This window comes from Acomys russatus, chromosome 29 (assembly GCF_903995435.1).
Source record: "Acomys russatus chromosome 29, mAcoRus1.1, whole genome shotgun sequence".
Taxonomy (NCBI): Eukaryota; Metazoa; Chordata; class Mammalia; order Rodentia; family Muridae; genus Acomys; species Acomys russatus.
Window position 1 is genome coordinate 24275418 of NC_067165.1, and position 18524 is coordinate 24293941.

Genomic DNA, 18524 nt, shown 5'->3' on the forward strand with positions numbered 1-18524 from the left:
GGTGGGGAGGGGGAGGGCGCACTTGGCTAGGCTGGCGCTGCTCCCCCTTTAACAGGAGGCGGCGCGCGTCGCCCCCGCCCCCCGCCCCTTCTCCCGCGGCTCCTCGCGCCCGGCCCGGCGCGCGCCCCCTCCCGGGCCCGGCCCGCGCAGGCGCCGCGTCCCGCCTCGGCCGTCACTCGGCCCGGCGCGCGCTGCGGGCAGCGGCCGGAGCGGCCGGAGGAATCCGGTTCGGTGGCAGCGGCGGCGCTGGTAGGCAGAGAAGAGGATGCGGCACCGGCGATCACAGCTTGGGGCTGCGACCGCCGCCTGCGAATAGGAGGCGGTGCGCGGCGCGGGCGGTGCTCGGGGCGGGGGAGCGGGGGGCGGCGCGGCGAGGAGGCGGCGGCGGCGGCGGCAGGAGCCCGCGCCCGGCCCGGCGCCCGCCCGCCCGCCCCGTGCAGCTCCGCGGTGCCTGCTCTGCACCCGCCGCTCGGCGGAGCGGGAGCCTCGGGCCTCCGAGCGGCTGCGGCGAGCTGCCCTGCGCCCGGCCCGGCCCCCGCCTTAGGGATGGCAAACTTGCGCCCCGCGGCCGCCTCCACTAGCGCCGGCCCCCGCTCCTGCTGCTGACGGCGCCCAGGTGAGTGCTCAGCCCCAGACCCCGGCCGGCCCCGCACCGAACCCTCGCGCGCGGTCCCGAGTTTCCGCACCAGCCCGCACTCGGGGTGCTCCGTTAGCCCATCTCTGCTCATTTCTCCTCTGGCCGGAACAGAGTCTGTCCAGCGTTTAACCAACCTCCGTTTTAGGAGGGACTCCCAAACGCCGGGCCGAAGCCCCCCTTAATCTCCCGCGAGCCCCTTTTCTGCCCCCTCCCCCAGCCTGGACCGACCCCTTGCCGTTATGTCAAAGTCCCCCACCTTTAGAATCCTGACCCAGACTGCCACACCGCTGTCGCGAGTCTTGCCGCGTCTCGGCCGAGATCCCGGCAGTGTGTCCCCCAATCTTCATTCGAGACCCTCTCCAACCTGCAGCTCGCCTGTCCCCCTCCCCCATCTCCCCTTCTAGTCTAGCCGCCGGACTCTGGACCTCTCTTCCACTCTGCCCGGAGTCGTTCCGGTCCCCAACCATGTCTGCTACTGCCCACCCCCGCTCCTGCACGGCGACGATGCTGCCCCTCTATTTCTGCCCGGTGTGCCCCTTCCCCCATATCTGCCCAGAGTCCCGCCTTCCCTTTCCAATCTCTGCTGCAAGTCCCCTCCCCCTCAGCCTGGAATTGGGGCCGTGTCCCCCTTGCTCTTCCAAGCACCTTTCCTCAGGCCGAGATCTCCATTGGACCCGCACCCGACTCGCGCGTTCGTCTTTGGCCGGACATCCCCCTCGCCTCTTCCCCCTCTCCAATCTCTATCCTCCCACCACTGGTCTTAGAGCCAGGCACCAGACGCACTCTCCTGCAACCCTGGGGGCTGGCATGATTTGGGGTGTGTGTGTATGGGGGGGTGTAGGCTGTGAAGTTGGCGGCCACTCCTGCAGTCGGCTTGATCCGAGGGCACAGCCACGGGAAATCCTCCGCGCCGCGGCTAGTGCAGAACGGGCGACCAGTCTGTTGCCCGCGGGGGGAGGGGCGCCCGGACCGAGAGATGCCGCCCGCCTGCCCGCCTTGCCAGCTGCCTGCCCGGCCCCTGGGCGTCCTCTGGCGCCCCCTGCCCGCAGCCCGAGACCCACCTCCCCTTCTCTCGCGGACAGGCCCCGGGTTTTCGCAACCCAAGTGTTAGGTGTCTGTGGGACTGACGCTTGGGGAGTCCCTGGGGAGATGAGGTTGGTGGGCGAGGCCAGGTGCCCAACACTCCTGGTTGTCAGGCTACGTGCTTTGGGGAGGGAGAGGGATGGTTGTAGGTTGGAAGGCTCATTCCAGCAGCAAGTCGGGAACCCTTTGAGCACCAGGCACAGCTGGATTGAACCTGCTTTTCAGAATGGTCTGGTTGCTTCTTGGGCTTGAGTAGGTGTCCCTAGGGAGCTTCTGTCTGCCTACCCACACCACATCCCTCCCAAGAGAGGGGCAAAGGTAGACTCCATCTGGCTTGAGCAAAGAGAAGGCTATGAACAAACCCACCTGACCCAGGGACGGAGCAGACACTTGGAGACTGGGGGCGGCCGGGGGTGTCAGCCAGGACACCTGGTGATATTTTGGGAAGATGAGGAACCATGACCACCAAAGACGATCTTGATCTTCCTCATGTCTTCTGCCTCCCTCCTCACTTCCCCCTTGTGCCCTCCTTCAGAAAGAAGGGACAGGTCTCGCTTAGGGTGTGTGTGTGTGTGTGTGTGTGTGTGTGTGTGTGTGTGTGTGTGTGTGTGTGTGTGTGTTTTGTGGTCGGTATTTCTGTAACACAAAGGGAGGTCCTAGTTGGTCTCTGCTCCCCTCCCTCCCTCCCAGCCCTCAGCTGTTGAAGATAAAGTAGCTGGGAGTCAGCTTTTGACCGGGTGATCTGGGTTCAAAACATGTGCTACCTGGCCACGATACTTAATCTTCCCGAGCCTCCGGCGGCCCTCTATAAAAATGGGCCAGTGACCACTGCCTCATATAGTTGTTGGGAAATGAAATCAGATTGAACTGTGGAGTGTCTGACACTTATCAATACTCAATGATGATGCTTTGTGCGATTTCCCTTCAAAGGCAAGGTCAGGTCGCTCTCTACTACTAATTCCAAGGAGGAACATAAAACGAGTTCTTCTTCCTTCACGCTAACCCTCAGAATAATAAAGACCGGAAAGACCTTCAGCCCCTAACCCCCTAAAGGGTCCAGGAAGCCTGTGGCTATTAGTTTCCTCCTCTTCCTCCCTGGTTTTGACGCAACATCTGGATCCTCCCTGGCTATACGGGCAACAATGAAAGCCAAGCCAAGGGCTCTGAGGTCTAGATTCAAGGACAGAGGCTAGGAGAGTGGGGTCAGTATAGAGAAGAGGCCGAAGTCAAGACGCCCAAAGGCAGGCAGGCAGGCAGGCAGTTCATTAGATATGGCCCACATGGAAAACCAGCCTCTCTGGGATACTGAGCCATTCCCTCTTCCAACCCTTGGGGATCAGACCTCCTCAGGAACTTTCCAGGTTACTTAGCGCTACAGGGCAGAGTTAGGGGCAACCTGGCTTGAGAGCCTTGGAGTTTGGAGACCTCTAGCATTGACATGAGTGCTTCAGCGAAGGCTTGGTAGGAAAGAGACACGAACCCATGGCAGTCTGGCGGGTTATCCATCTTCTGGCCTTGAGGCCAGACCTGGGTTCCAGTGGGGAGTGGCAACCTCGAGCTATCCTCCCGCCGGGCCAGCCCTGACACTGGGGAACAAAAGCTTTCGGTTCCTGTAGCAACCGCTCCAGCTGCTGCAAAGTTCCGGGGAGGCGGGCGGAGGGCGGCTGAGTCACCGCCCCTTCCCCTGCCACTCGCGCGCCCCCACCCCCGAGGGCCGCCCCTTGTCCCGGTCTCCTGGGCCAGCCTTTCCCTCCGTGAGTGCGGCAGGCCTTGGGAGCGACCCTCTCTGTCATCGGTCGGGGAAGGCCTCACCCGGGTCGCGCTCTCCTTCGGTCCCGCCCCCTAGCTCGAGAGGCTGGATGATGGGTGTGCGCCTCCCTGGGTGCCAGAGATCTTGGAGAAGGGTCCCCGAGTACCCTGCCCCCAGCTTGGAGCTGGGGCGGGAGACCCGGAGGCCTGGTGACAGGCACCTATGAAGCTGAGGATGAGTGACGGGCGCGCGAATTGGAGCTGCCAGGTGGATAAACGCGACGGATGTGTGCGTCGCCGCGCCCCCTCCCCTGCTAGCCGCCCCTGCCCCGCCCAGAGTCCATGCCCATAGCTGGTCCGTGTCTCCCCCGCCCCCCCCCGTAGACAAGAGTCAATCTGATCCCGGGACCCCCAGACAGTCGGCCCCCCGGAGGTGCACCACCCGCTGTGCTTTCCACCCTCCACTCCAGCTGCTAAACAAGCCTTGGGATTTTTCTTTGGTGCAGAACGGAAACCCGAGGCTGGGTAGGCCTGTGGGGTCTTCGAGGAGCCTAGGTTCTCTCCTGAACCTAGGCAGAAAGGAACTCTTGGGAATTCCGGGGGGGAGGGGTTAGCTGAGGACTGGATCCCTGAGACAGCTTCTCTATCTCAGTTCAGAGAAGTCCTGAGGCCTTTTGACCCTCTCCATCAACCTTTTCTGACCCAGGAAGTTCTGCTTTAGAGCTGACCTTGGCCTCTACTTTCTAGCACTTGTACCTTGGGAGAGTCTGTGGTCTTTCTGGACTCTGAGGTGACAATGCCCCTCTTGGATTAACCCAAAGAGCATTTCCTGGTGCAGGGACCTGGACCTCAAGCAAGAGGAGTGTCAGCGTGGCTCTAAGAGGCCAGGAACTGAGCTCATCAGTTTGTGGTGGGTCACAGGCTATATGTTGGGAAGGCTAAAGGAGCGGGGGTTGTGCCATTCCGAGGGTGAGTGATGATGCTCTCTTCTCCAGAGAGGGAAACTGAGGCCCAGATAGTTAAGTGGCTGATAATCACTAGGATCCTTCTAAGTCTTTTTTCTGGCTGTGGGCTCTGGGTCAGTGGCCCTAGGAGGACAGGCCATGGCTGTGACCAGCTTCAGTTGTGTCTTTACCTCAATGTGGAGGGTAGGAAGGCAAAATACCTCCCCTCGCCCTGAGTCTCATTTTGAAGCAGGGAGCTACAGAGCAGTGAAGACCGCACACCGAGGGTGGGGTAAAATCCTGGAATGGGTTTGTGATGCCTGAAGAGACTAAATGGGACAGGGGAATTGGCCAGTGTGAACAGGTGGCTCCATTCTGGAGAAGCCAGACCTTGGCAAGGACCAGTGTGGATTTAGTGTTTCTTGATGAACTGGGAGCAGCAGAGGTGCAGGAGATGGGACCAGGGCTCTGAGATGCTCTGGCTTTAAACAGGGAGGGAGCAATGGGCAGTCCCACTCGATACCTAGCTGTCATGCACAGAGCCTCAGGGCCAAGCACCCGTTTGTGTTCACATGTAGGAATAGATGCATCTCTGTATGTATGCAGTGGTCTGACTTCATTGTGTGTGCGGTGTGTGTACCCCGTGAGGTCATAATGCTGTGCTTGTCACAGATCTGCATGCATGTGGGCTTGTTCCTATGGAGAGCACTGTGAATGCTTGTCTGCACATGTATCTGTGCATGCAAGCTTTTGTGGATGCGTCTCTGGGCCCAAGTAGGCTGAAGCCCAGGTCTGTTGAGGTACACACTGGGAAGAGGTTCCTTGCCTTGCTCCAGGTGGAGGAGGGGAGGCCAGTTATAATGAGCCCCCCACCTCCCCTCTGCTGAGCTGCAGCCATGGCCTGAATTTTGCAGCCTGCTTAAAAATAATTGGGGGCAGCGGGGGGGATTGGATGTCACTCATCATCATGTGCTGGCTTCGCTGGTTGCTGCAGCATCCTGGGCGGGCTGAACAGTTTGGGATAGGCATGATTGCAGGAGGGAAGGGCCGGGGCTCCAGTGCCTTTTTCAGCTTTGCAGAGGAGATCAGGGCAGAGACAGGAGCCTGTTTTTGCTTCTGTTGGTCTTTGGAGGAGGGAGGGGTGGCTCCTCTTCAGTGGGTGAGCCCGGTGGTACTGGCCTGGTCTCCTTTCTAGGACGGTGGAGGAAGGACAGGTGCATGTCTGTGACTGGGGCTGGGGCCTGGCTCGGGGGAGGGGGGGAGGGGGTGCCACATGTGGAAAAGTAGCACCCGGAGCTTTGTGCATCCTGCAGCAGGACTGAGAGTACTGGGCTTCTAATTGCTGTCTCCTGCTCCTGGGACTATTTAGAATAGTCCTGGGGAAATTTGTCCCCAGGGGGCAGCTGTATCTTAGGAAAACCCAACCATATCCATGAGCTGTCCTGTGGTTCCCAGAAGGAATCATTTGTCCACTGGGCCTGAACCCCAAGCAACAAGCTAAGGGAAGGCACAAGAAACTCTGTGTGTGTGTGTGTGTGTGTGTGTGTGTGTGTGTGTGTGTGTGTGTGAGAGAGAGAGAGAGAGAGAGAGAGAGAGAGAGAGAGAGAGAGAGAGATATCATGGGGCTGAGCTGAGGTCCTGAATTCCAGTTCTAACTAGTTCACTTTTGTGTGATCTTCAGCAGGTAGCCTTATATATATATTTTTTTCTGACATAGACACTCTGAATTATATGGGTCCTTGCAGTTCTGTGGGCTGTGTGGTGGCGGGACGGGGGAGGCTGTGTGGTTGTGTGGCTGTATGGTTGTGTTAGAATTGGACTAGAAGTGAGTTCTATCTAGATTTGGACCAGGCTGTTTTTGAGGCAGTAGGGTAGAGGCTGGGTGGGAGTGGCCAGTGAGTAGGGGAGATGGTTGCAGCCTTCTAGCCCGACTGGCCTGCAGGGTGGGTCTTGGGTCCTACTGCATCCTCTGCCTGCCTGGAGCGCATTGGCTTTGAGGGAAGGAAGTCAACAGGCTGGTCTTCTTCACTCTTCGGGGCCTTGAGGTGAGCCACAGGGAGAACACACTGAGGGTAGCAGGCCCTTTGCCAGGCCTTGGAAGCTGATCCTGTGGAGAAGTGGAGGCTGCGATGGAATTGCTGAGCCCATTTGGTAGATTAGGAAATCAAGGTTCACTCAGCCCGCCAGTGGCAGGCTGAGCTGGGCTGAATCCTGGTGGCTCCTTCCTTATTCCCACAGCAGAGGGGACCCATGGCATTCACACTGGCAGCCTCCTCTCTTCCACCGGCACGGCTGAGTTGGGCACAGTTCCTGGCGCCTGGCAGTGACTCCACCTCTTCCTCTCTCGCTCGCTCGGTGGAGAGAGGGAGGGAGAACATTGTTCCGGGAATAACCTTGAATCTCGCTGATTTATAAAAAAGCAAATGGTTGTCAAACATCACCACTTTGACTGCTGGATTACACCCGGCACTCCTCAGAGCTGATCACGGCACACGGTGACTGAGATCAGTAGCTCTGGAGGATGAAGGGCTGTAAGGGATGGCCCTGGATTTGTGTGTCAGGCCCAGACACCTCTGATTGGTGTGCTGAATAGGAGGAACTGTTCAATCATGCTGATAACTAAGGCTCTTACAAGACCCCAAGCCTCCTCCTGGTACTTTCCCCTAAATTTTCTCATTTGTGACCGAGCCTTGTAGGATGAGTGAGATAGGCAAATTTGTAGGATACCATGAGCTAGGTATAGCCAAGAAAAACCACGGCACAGCGACGTCACTGCCTGGTCTAAGGTCACACAGACAGGCCCAAGGGACTTAAAAGAGCATGATTGGAACTCGGGTCCACTAACTGCCACTGGCCACTAGAGCTAGCTGACCTGGACCCCCCACCCCGCTTACTTCTGTTTTTTCCCCACAGGGCAAGGGACATAGGATGACCCCAGCCTGTCCCCTCTTACTGTCTGTGATTCTGTCCCTGCGCCTGGCCACGGCCTTCGACCCTGCCCCCAGTGCCTGCTCTGCCCTGGCCTCGGGTGTGCTCTACGGGGCCTTCTCGCTGCAGGACCTCTTTCCTACCATCGCCTCGGGCTGCTCCTGGACCCTGGAGAACCCTGACCCCACCAAATATTCCCTCTACCTGCGCTTCAACCGACAGGAGCAGGTGTGCACCCACTTTGCCCCCCGCCTGCTGCCCCTGGACCACTATCTGGTCAACTTTACCTGCCTGCGGCCTGGTCCCGAGGAAACCGCAGCCCAGGCAGAATCAGAGGTGGGGCGGCCGGAGGAGGAGGAGGAGGAGGCTGCTGCGTCCGGCTTGGAGCTGTGTGGTGGCTCAGGCCCTTTTACCTTCCTGCACTTTGACAAGAACTTTGTGCAGCTATGCCTGTCGGCCGAGCCCTCTGAGGCCCCACGTCTGCTAGCGCCTGCTGCCCTGGCCTTCCGCTTCGTGGAGGTTTTACTTATTAACAACAACAACTCCAGCCAGTTCACCTGCGGCGTGCTCTGCCGCTGGAGTGAGGAGTGTGGCCGGGCTGCAGGCAGAGCTTGTGGCTTTGCTCAGCCAGGGTGCAGCTGCCCTGGGGAGGCTGGGGCCAGCCCTGCCACCACCACGCCTCAGGGGCCTCCAGCTGCCCACACCTTATCCAATGCCCTGGTGCCCGGGGGCCCAGCCCCTCCTGCTGAGGCCGACTTGCACTCGGGAAGCAGCAATGACCTGTTCACCACCGAGATGAGATATGGTGAGTCTGGGCAGGGCCCCGAGTGGGGTGGGGCATCGAGGGGGCTGACAGTGTCTGCTGGTGTCCATTCCTGGCCGGTCCCAGCCGTTTGCAGAGTCACTCACGAATGTCACCTCTGTGCTCAGCCTTGTCCACATGTAAAGGTCATCAAAATCAGATCTTAACCTGAGTGGGATGCGGATGAGGGAGTGTGGAGTGATGTCGATGCTTGGCCGGGGACCTCTAGCAGGCCAGTGGAGCTTCCTGAGGAGAAGGGTGCAGGAGCGCGCAGGCCTGTAGAACAGGTGGCAAGGAGGCAGGCCTCCGGAGTGGTGAGGGCATCCCAGGCAGATGGAGCAGGCAGAGTGCACCGAAGCCCAAAGCTGGAGTGTCCATGGCAGACCCTGGCACTGTGAGTTGACAAATTTGCCTGGAGGCTGGAGTAGACAGGGAGCAGAGATGTGTCCCTGCCCACGCAGGTCAATGATTTTTGGCAGTACCCCAGGGTCAGGGCAGAAGGAGGTGAGGAAGAGTGTGTGCCCGGGTGAAGAGGCCTGAGTTCTGAGGATGCCTTGGGGGGCTGGGCTGGCTCAGCTCCCGGGGTCCCATCTCCCCCACTGGGCCCATGTCTTCTGGGACCTAGGCTGCCAGCTGCTGGCGCTTCCTGCTGACTGGGCAAAAGCTCTTCCAGTCCTTGCGCCTGCCTGCTCCCACACCCACCCCAGCTTCGCAGCCATGGCCACCTTCTACTGACCCGCTTCCTGCAGCTTCTAGTCCTAGCTTGCCCCTGCCAGCTGGACCCTCCACACCTGATGACCAATGCTGAGCCAAGGACTGGCATAAGGGTCAGCGGGGGGTGGGGTGGGGTAGGGGACAGGCGCCAATGACAGGTAGATGGGACAGAGGGTAGGTCTGGGAGCTGGTCCATGTATTGGGAGGCCCTTTGCTTCTCTGGGCCTCAGTTTCCCCAAATGCTGGCCTACCCTGAAGATGATGAAGGATGTATTTAGATCTCACTGAGTACTTACAAGGGGGAAAGGGGGCTCATGTGAGGGTACTAGAGGGACCAGAGGAAGGTAGAACCTTCCCCTACTTCTGCTTTGGAGACTAGAGCCCAGGAGCCAGGCACCATCTTTGTCTATTAGTGTCATTACCAAAGGCATTGGTTTCTTTGTGGAACTGGGAGGTGTCCCTGAATTAGTTAGAAGGAGAGTTATGACAATGGCCTCTCCCAATTCTTTTCAGCGGGGGATGCCTCCTTGGCCTCCCCCACGAAACATCTGGCATCCTGCCCACACGGGCACAGTGAGCACCCAGTGGCCTTGCTGTGGCCTCTCTCCCAGGCCAGCTTGGCCTCTAACAGCAGTCGATGAAGCCATCCATGTGACAGCCAGGCCGTGGGCAGGTTACGGGCCCTGGAGGCTGGCCTGGGATTTAGTGCCTGCAGGAAGAAATTGAATTTTGCTTCTTTGTCGAACATCAGCGGAGAGCGCCAGGCGTATATCAGGAGGTTTATGGCTCTTCCTGCGTGGCCATCAGTGCCGTCACTCTGTAGGGCCTCCCCCATTCCGCTGAGCTACGGGCAGGTTCTTTCGTCTGGCTTTCCCCGTGGCCCACTGGACCAGTGGTTTGGAGTGGATGGAGCAAGGCTTTGCCCTCTTGGATGGGCACTAGCTGGGCAGGCTGCCATGTGGAGCACAGAGCCAGGAGCGGCCAGCTGGGCTTGGTTGAAGCCGGAAGCAGGATCTGGTTGGTAGCTAGGGCATCTTCAGGAGTCGGAGAGGGCTGGTGACCGGAAGGGTGCTCTATTATCAGGGCCTCTGGGAGGACTCTTGAGTTTGAGACCGTGGAGGGAGGCTGGCTGGCTGGCTGGCTGATTGTTCTTGAGGCTCTTGAAGCAAAGGTGCCTGAGCTGGAGGATCTGGTTGCTTTCAGGCCTGACCTCTGCTGTGCCCCCTTGCCCCAGGTGGCTGCTCTGCAGGGAGGGCTCCCGTGGGAAGCTGGCATGGGTATGTGGCATCAGCTGATGTGAATGAGATGAACGTATCCAGCATACTGGTACCCAGAGCTGGCTGGTACAGCCCCTCCCTCTCCCCCAAGTCGGCAGGGGGTTCTTCTGCTTTGCCACCTCTTCCCTCCTGCCCAACCTTTCTGACGTGAGAAACGGCGGGCGCATGACTCAGTTCATTTCCCGTGTCAGGGTGTGTCTGTTGGTCAGAGGCATTGTCGGGGCCCAGAAGACACTACTATTTCTCACCAAGACCTTGGGCTTCCTCCACACCATCCTCTGTGCCACACCCTAGAATGAAGAATAAGCTGGCGTGGGAGCTGCCAGACAACAAGGTTTGTGGGGTGGTGAACAGGAAGGGACACCTTCTGCCAGGAACTGGAGTGGGGAAGGAATCTGGGTTCACCCTCTTTGGGACATCCTTGAGAGCGGTCAGCGGAAGACCAAAGCAAGATGGGCCCAGGGTGACACCAGCTGATAAGGAGGCCAGGGGCAGTGGTGTGCCTTGGCCCGCCTCAGAGCTGAGTACATTTGACAAGAGGGTACAGGCGCCTGTTAATTTCACGCAAACTGCCTTTGATAGATCTCTTGTTATTTTTGGTGAGTTGAGCCATAAATTTGTGCCATCTTGCTGCCGCAATCTGTTAAGTGTGGGGAGAGGAAGAAAGGGAAGGGAGGCAGGAAGGAGCTCTCAGAAGACTGGCACAGAGGCTGGCTGAGGCCAGAGTTGGGAAGTGAGTCACAGAAGTGGTACCCACTGCAGGGCCCAGCTGTTGAGGGTGGGTCAGGCTCCTGCCCACTGATCCTCCAGACTGGGAGGCACCTGTGCTCAGGAGTGCCTGTACTCAGTGATACCTGGGGCAGTGCTCCCCTCATGCAACTTCTTCCCTCCTTTGGGGCACACTCTCTTCCCACCCCCCCCCCCAGGGTCCTTTCTCTCCTGGGCCAGATGTTGTCAGCCTACCCTCTCCTTCATCTGAGGCATGGCCACCACGGGAGGCTGTGGACTCCTGGGAGGCAAAAGTGGCTTCCGATCCCTACCTTGCATCTGCCACCATGTCACTTGGACAAGTTGCCATCTCTCCTAGAATGCCTCAGGGACCCAAGATCTCTCTATGTGTCACCTTCCCAATTCAGTGCCTGAGCCTGCAGCTCTACCCAAGCACCCCAGCCTGGTGTTGGGACCCTTTCCTGGGCATAGCTCTCTACTCTTTACAACCGTCCCTCTATCTCCCTCCTGCCCACTCACTGATCCCCTCATTGTCCTTAGAACCCCTGCTTTTTGCCTCCCTATCTCTGCTTGGACTGTTTCCCCTCCCAGCGATACCTTTTGCCCTTGGTGATCAGAGCTCTATCACCCTGCCAAGCCTCATATACAGGTGTGCTACCACCCTGTAGCTGCTAGGGAGGCCTGAGAGTAATTTTTCTCCTTCAGTGCTCAAGCTCAGATCTTCTATATTGGCCAACCTGGTCTGGTAACAGGAAATGGGGCTTCACCTTCCTCCCTGAGGCTCCCACAGTAAGCAGGCATGTCTTCTCTCTTCAGAGTGGGAGATATCTAGCCCACAGCATTTCCTGGGGGTCCTGTCAGTGCACCCCCAGAATTTTCAGGCCTTTCAGCAGGGCCTGCCAACCCTTCAGACACATAGACTGTGTCTTTATCTGCGGAGTTTCTGCCAAACTTTGGGCCAGCTCTGTGTGAGATCAGGGGAGAGTGAGGCACACTTGGTGTACCCTCGTATCGCTGAGTGGCCACTGGTATACACTGATAGCTGAGGCCACAGGCTGAAGTCACCCAGTCCTGAGCCATGTGACCATGGACAAGTGACATCACTGCTGTTTTGTCGTCTATGAAGAAAGGGTAGGAGAGCTGTGGCCTGCGGTGCTGTAAGAGCTCAGTGCGACACCTGGCTACATTAGGCGTCTTCCCTGTTACTAATGTCACAATACTACAGACTGGGTATGTTCTAAAGAAAAGAGGTTTATTTTGGCTCATGATTCTGTTCCAAGGTCAAGGGCCTGTGCCTGGTGATGACCTTCTTGCTGGCAAAGTCCCTCTGTGGTATACAGTATCTTTCACATGGCAAGCGAGGGACCATGTGTGCACATGTCTCCTCCCCTTCCTTTCTAAGACAGCATCTCAGTATGTAGCCCTGGTTGGCCTGTAACTTGCTTTATAAACTAGGCTGTCTTCAAACTCACAGAGAGCCACCTGCCTCTGCCTTCGGAGTGCTGGGATTAAAGTCACGCACTACCATGCCTGACTATATCCTATTAATACTATTCAAGTTTCTCTCTCTCTTGGTCTCTCTCTCTCTCTCTGTCTGTCTGTCTGTCTCTGTCTCTCTGTCTCTCTGTCTCTTTCTCTCTGTCTCTGTCTCTGTCTCTGTCTCTCTCTCTCTCTCTCTCTCTCTCTCTCTCACATGTATCCCAAGCTAGCCTCAAACTTTCTATGTAGCTGATCAAAACCTTGAACTTCCAATCCTCCTGCCTCTGTCTCCTGAGCTTTGCGTTTACCTGTCTGGCTTTATGCAGTACTGGGGATTGAAGCCAGGGCTTTGTGCATGCTAGGAAAGTATTCTACCAATTGAGTTATACCCCTAAACACCTTTGGGACAGGATCTTATGTAGCCCAGGCTGGCCTCAGACTCACAAATATAGCTAAGGATGACCTTGAACTTCTAATCCTCCTGCCTCCATCTCCCCACAGCTAGGATTATAGGCTGGTGTCACCGTACCTGGCTCTAAATTTTCACTTTCTTTTTTCTTTTTTTTTTTGAGACAGGGTCTCTCTGTGCAGCCTTGGCTGTCCTGGACTCGCTTTGTAGACCAGGCTGGCCTTGAACTCACAGCAATCCACCTGCCTCTGCCTCCCAAGTGCTGGGATTAAAGGCGTGCACCACCATGCCCAGCTTAAATTTTTACTCTCTTAATCTCACTGTGGGGAGTAAATTTCTATACAGGAACTCTTAGAACATACACTGAAGCTATGTCTAAACCACAGTGCTGGCAAATAAACAGTTGCTGTGTTATCATAATTTCGTGTTTCAGATGTCACAGAGGGAGGGGAGGGAGAAAGAGGATGAAACTCCGAAGGAGCGGGAAGGCAGTTCGAGGAGGTGACTCTGAGGTGGGTTTTGAGGAATGAATAGGAATTCACTAGCCTGTGAAATTTCTCCCTAAATTGAATTGCCTTTTAAATTTAATATATTAAAAAGATTTCATATCATAAATGGAAAGAGTTATCACTTACCTGAAATAGAAGATAACAAAAGCAACAACCACGGTGAAAACAAAGTGGCAGTATTAAATTTTAGCCTTGCTTTTCTCCTGCTTCTTCCTTTGTTAGAAAGAGAAATTAGCGCCCAGTGGGTACACATGAAAGTCTGGCCTCATGAGACTCCCCTTTGTGGTGATGGAAGGGCATTTGATGTTACTGGGAGAAGTTGTGCCCTATTTCAACAGGACAAACAGGCACCAACAGGATTGCCTCCCCCCCCCCCCCCCCCCCCCCCCGCCCCAAGATCAACCAATTGTCCTAGAAGAGACCCTATGTAAAACGCCAACCTCCCCTGTCCACAGGGCTCTTTCCTTCTGAGCCAGCCACCACAGTCCCCCTGCTGGCACTGGATGCAGCCTGTGGAAGGGCCTTGTTAGCAGCAGGAACAGCCTGCGCAAGGGCGGGAAGTGTGATCGATCACGTGGAGGAAGGAGCTATAAGGAGCAGAGCTGCTGGCTGTGAAGGGAGCCAGGGCCAGGGCTCTTCTTGACTGCCGTCCCAAGAAAGATGGCGCGTGCCTGGCTTGGGGACCTCATCGTGTTAGCCAGTGGCTCGGAGGAAACGGGCTGAGTCAGTTGTAGTCCTGGCTTCCCAGGAGGATGTGCCCACATGGAGAGGTAGCAGGCACCCAACTCAGTAGGAAGGCTGAGGCGATGGGGTGATAGGAAGTCCCTGAGGAAGTCTTGGCATCCTGGCAGGTACCTGGTTTCACAGGGACCCGGTTCCACTGGGCTACAGGGGAGAGCCTGAAATTTTCAAAAGCCTCTCCCCTCTCTGCAGCCCTGGGAGCTAGGAAAACTTGGAAAAACGCAGCAGAAGACTAGCTGCTGCCCCAAGGCTCTGGGGTCAGTGTGAGGAAGGGTTCTGAGAGCCCTGGGGAAGGATGATGGTTGCTTTGGAAGTCACAAGGAAGTGGTGATTGTCATGGTCATCTTCAACACACTCATGTGTTAAAGGTCTTGGGTGCTGAACCATTCAGAGTTTGGGGGAGCACAGCGTGGCAGGTATCTGCAGCTGTAGCCCAGTGGCAGAGAGCCCGAGGATCCTGTCTATAGAGGCAAGGTGAGCTGAGGGTAGCCCCTGGAGGCTGGGGGTGGAGGAACCCCAGCATGATATGACTTGCGCTTGCTGTATGGTTTCCTTGTGCCTGGCTGCTCGGAGTCTAGGCCTTCTGTGCCCCAGGGCACTGAGGACTGAGACTTGGTGTCCTAGGAGCTGTGGGAACAGCAGGCTGACAGCTAGTGTAAGATGCTCTAAGAACTAGGCCACAGAAAGGGGGTCAGCGTACCCAAATTCCTGTGTGGCCAGTCTAGGAGGGCTTCTTGGAAGAGGCCACGCTTACTGTGTCCGTGGCGGACTGAGGTAGAGGGAAGGGCGTTTTGCAAGAACAGAAAGCATGGAGAGAGTAAACTATGTGTGTGATTGATAAGGGAGGGTACAGCCCCTTTTTTTATTGTGCTTCAGACAGCCCACACCTTTAACTCTCACTATGGAGATGTGTGGTAGGTGGTAGCCTTAACTTTCAAGTTGAGGAATCCAAAGCTCGGAGAGGGCAGGCCGCTTGACTGAGAGCAATACAACAAGATGGGGCCAGGTGGAAGTCACACGCACGCGGGTCCTGCTCCAGAACCGGTGTCCTCAGTGGTCCAGGTGGTCTGGCCATGTGCTTGACTGATGGGAAAGTGGGGACAGGACCAGAGAGGCCAGCAGAAGCCAGAGGTTTTGTAGTGTAGCTATAATAGTGGGGAACTTCTGTAGGCCTTCTCAGGAGGGGATTCATGTGGCTGGAGCTGGGATCCCAAAGGGTCACTGGAGGCCACGGAGGAGAGTTAGGTCCTTATGGTGGCAGGGGGTAGTGCTGTGGGGGAGAGGAAGCAGAGGTACAATGGAACATTAGACAGCTTCTAATTAGACAGGGGAGGACCCTGGTTTGTGTGAGGCCCCAGGAAGGTTCTGGCTAAGCTTCATTCTTTCAGAGCAGGGCAGTTCTGTAGAGGAAATCCGAGCCAGACAGGCCTGGCTGTGAGTCCAGCTCAGCCTCCCTCCCGTGGGAGCCTCATTCCTCTTTAGTGAAGTAGGTGAGTTGACCCCAAGGGGGGATAGAGTGAGGCAGTGGGGAGTGCATGGTGATGGACACGTGGGGCTATTCAATAAATGGCATTTCAGGGCTGAGGAGACGGCTCAGTGGGTGAAGTGTTTGCCACACAAGCCTGAGGACCTGAGTTCGGATCTCCAGACATGGCAGTACACGTTTGTTAGCCCTACGATCTTACAATAAAGTGGGAGGTGGGACAGAAGACTCCGGAAACTTGCTGGCCAGCTAGCCTGGCGTTTCTGGCCGTGAACAACAAGAGATCCCGTCTTAAACAAGGTGGAAGGTTAGGACTTAACACTTGTGGTTGTCTTCTGACCTCCACATGTGTACTGTAGCATGCACAAACCCGTAGTCACATGTGCCGACATGTGTACACACAGACATATGCACATATCACACAGGCAGGACCCTTGGGGATTATGGAGGCATTTGTTCCCTTCCTGGGTCCTCTGTGTCCTCTTGGAAGCTGCCCGCCTCAGCCTTGCCATAGGCCTGCCTTGTTCTGGGCCTGTGCATGCATACTGAATAAATATTCCTGGCAGTAAATGCCAGTTGGTCTTATCTGTCTTCATCCCCTTCAGGGACAACTGGCTTTCCCAAGCGGGGAGATGAATTGCTGGCTATTCCTGAGGGAGGTGGGGGTGGTGTGTGGATGGGAAGGCTGCGGGAGTGGGCTCCAGTTGTGGGCTGCAGCTGTGCAGCTGCGGGCTTGTTCCTTCGACAACAATCTGACCCAGCTCAGGAGACTAAGAGGGGGACCCCAAAGCTAGGCTCCCCCCCTGGTTATACTATGGTGTTGGCCAGCACATGGCTGGTGAGTTGGTTAGAGGATGTGAGGTCCACAAGGAGCGAGGCGAATCCACAATATACAGGTGAGATGGCCTCAGACATTTCCTAGGCTGTAGTTTGCTGCATGCCAGGCTGGGAAGAGGATGCTCTCCAGACCTAGGGACAAGCACAAGGTCGAATCAAAGCGGGACCCAGAGCATCTGCTGTACTTAGGACCCTCGTTGCTTAGTGTCTCCAGAATATGTATGTAGCCCCAGACTCAGCTCTGTGGCACTGAGGCCACGCAACATACAGTATGTATGTATGTATGTATGTATGTATGTATGTATGTATGTATGCTTCAAATGGGTCAAAGGGCGAGGTGGGCATTGCAGATAGAAGATAGAACTGGGGCTGGAGTCAAAGCTTAGTGGCTAAGAGCACTGGCTATTCTTCCAGAAGGCCTGGGTTTGCCTCCCAGCATTCATGTGGCCACTCACCTGACAACTTTTTCTGGCCTCCAGTGGCACTACGTGCAAATGGTACACAGATATATATACAGACAAAACTCCCATACACATAAAAAATAAATAATTAGAAAGGAGGAAATGGATCCATCTGTGATGAAAGAGACATAGGAAAGAGGGCAGGCAGCTGCTGCCCTAGGAGTGGCCGACAGGGAGGGCTTCTTAGGTGAGAAGGTATTGAAGCTGGGGTTTTAAGGTTGAGTAGGAGTTTTCTAGGTAAAGGCGGTGAGGACCCAAGGGGAGAGGCTGAGATGATGCATTGAATAGGATCTGACGTGAATAGGATCGGAAGTTCGCCTAGCTATGGATCATCGAAGGGTCTGGGCAGGATGGGGGGGGGGGGGGGGAGGCTGTCTCAGAGGGATTCATTAAGCTTCGAGTGGCTGTGAGAAGTGGCAGGTGGGCAGACTGTCAAGGGAGGCACCTGAGTAACCCCCATTAAAAAAGCCGGAAGGAGGCAGCAGTCACGAAAGATCAACGGGGCCAACTATGTTGAGGGTCAAGCGAGATGGAGCCTGCAAACCGCCCCCCGGCATTTAGCAGCAGCGAGAACGCTGTTGACTTTGCCAAGACTGTTTTCAGTAGAAAGATGTGGGCAGCAGTGGCGAGACTGCAGTGGATCAACGGGGGAGGTGACATTCCAGCCAGGAAGTGAGTGGCAGGTGAGAAAGTGGGGTGTCAGCTGGGGACCGCTCAGCAGTATTGGATGGAGGCCAAAGGCAGTAGCTAGGGGAGGAAGTGGGGCACAAGGAGAGCCACCTAGGACAGAGGGGGCCTGGGTCAGTCACTGGCTATGAGGAGAGGTTGCTGAGGGAATGCTCACAGAAAGGGGACAGAATGGATGGGGCCTTCCGGGAAATAGACGAGGGGTGGCCACAAGTCAGGGCTGGGCACCCTAGCTTCTCCCTTTCCTGCAAAGGAGGCTTTAGCAAAAGGAGTGGGTGGGGTGGGCTTGAGGAGGAGAGCGAGTAAGGGCCAGTGGGACCACAGAGGGGAGAGAGGAATGATTGAAGCGCACAGGGGTCTCTGAGAAGTCTGGATGCCTATAGCAGAGGCAGAGCCCCAAGCCTGTCCCAGGGCCAGCTGGCTTCGCTCTACGGGGCTTCGGCAGCCTGGGAGTGGGCGTGGAGAAAGTGGCTTGTCACAAGGCTCTAGGCTGGGATGGCTGAGCAGGCGAGAGGGAAGAGCTGGGTAAAGGGGACTGAACAGCTGCTGGCCTGGCTCCAACACCTCGGAAGACTGCTGGAGACTGTGTCTTAGTTAGTGTTTCTGTTGCCGTGGTAAGACATCACCGACAAAATCAACCCGAGGAGTAAAGGGTTTACTTCATCCTTCAATTTGTTCATCATCCAGGGAAGTCAGGGTAGGAATCCAAGGCAGGAACTGATGCAGAGGCCACGAAAGAACACTGCTACTGCTACTGCTGCTGCTGCTGCTGCTGCTGCTAATGGCTTGCTGGCCCTGCTTCCTTCCTTTCTCCCTCCTTTCCTTCCTTTCTTATTTCTTTCTTATTTACTTATTCACTTATTTCCTATTTATTTATTTTTGAGATAAGGCCTCTGCATGTCCCTAGCTGTCCTGGAACTCACAACGTAGACCAGGCTGATTCGGAACTCATGATAGAGATCCTCCTGCCTCTGTCTCCCAAGTGCCAGTGCCACCATACTCAGCTCAGCCTTCTCTCTTATACAACCGAGTCACCAACAGCCAGACAGGGCCCT

The 18524-nt window shown here is 56.4% G+C and overlaps 1 protein-coding gene across 8 annotated transcripts in view; it reads left to right on the plus strand.

Moving 5' to 3' along the window:
• The first annotated feature begins 7326 nt into the window (after positions 1-7326).
• Adgrb2 (adhesion G protein-coupled receptor B2) overlaps positions 7327-18524 on the plus strand; it is a 31216-nt gene continuing 20018 nt past the window's right edge. For all 8 annotated transcript variants that reach the window (XM_051171288.1, XM_051171289.1, XM_051171290.1 and 5 more), the window contains exon 1: positions 7327-8146. In XM_051171288.1, coding sequence (XP_051027245.1) covers positions 7342-8146 — 805 coding nt within the window. In that variant the 5' untranslated portion in view covers positions 7327-7341. The remainder of the gene's footprint in view (positions 8147-18524) is intronic.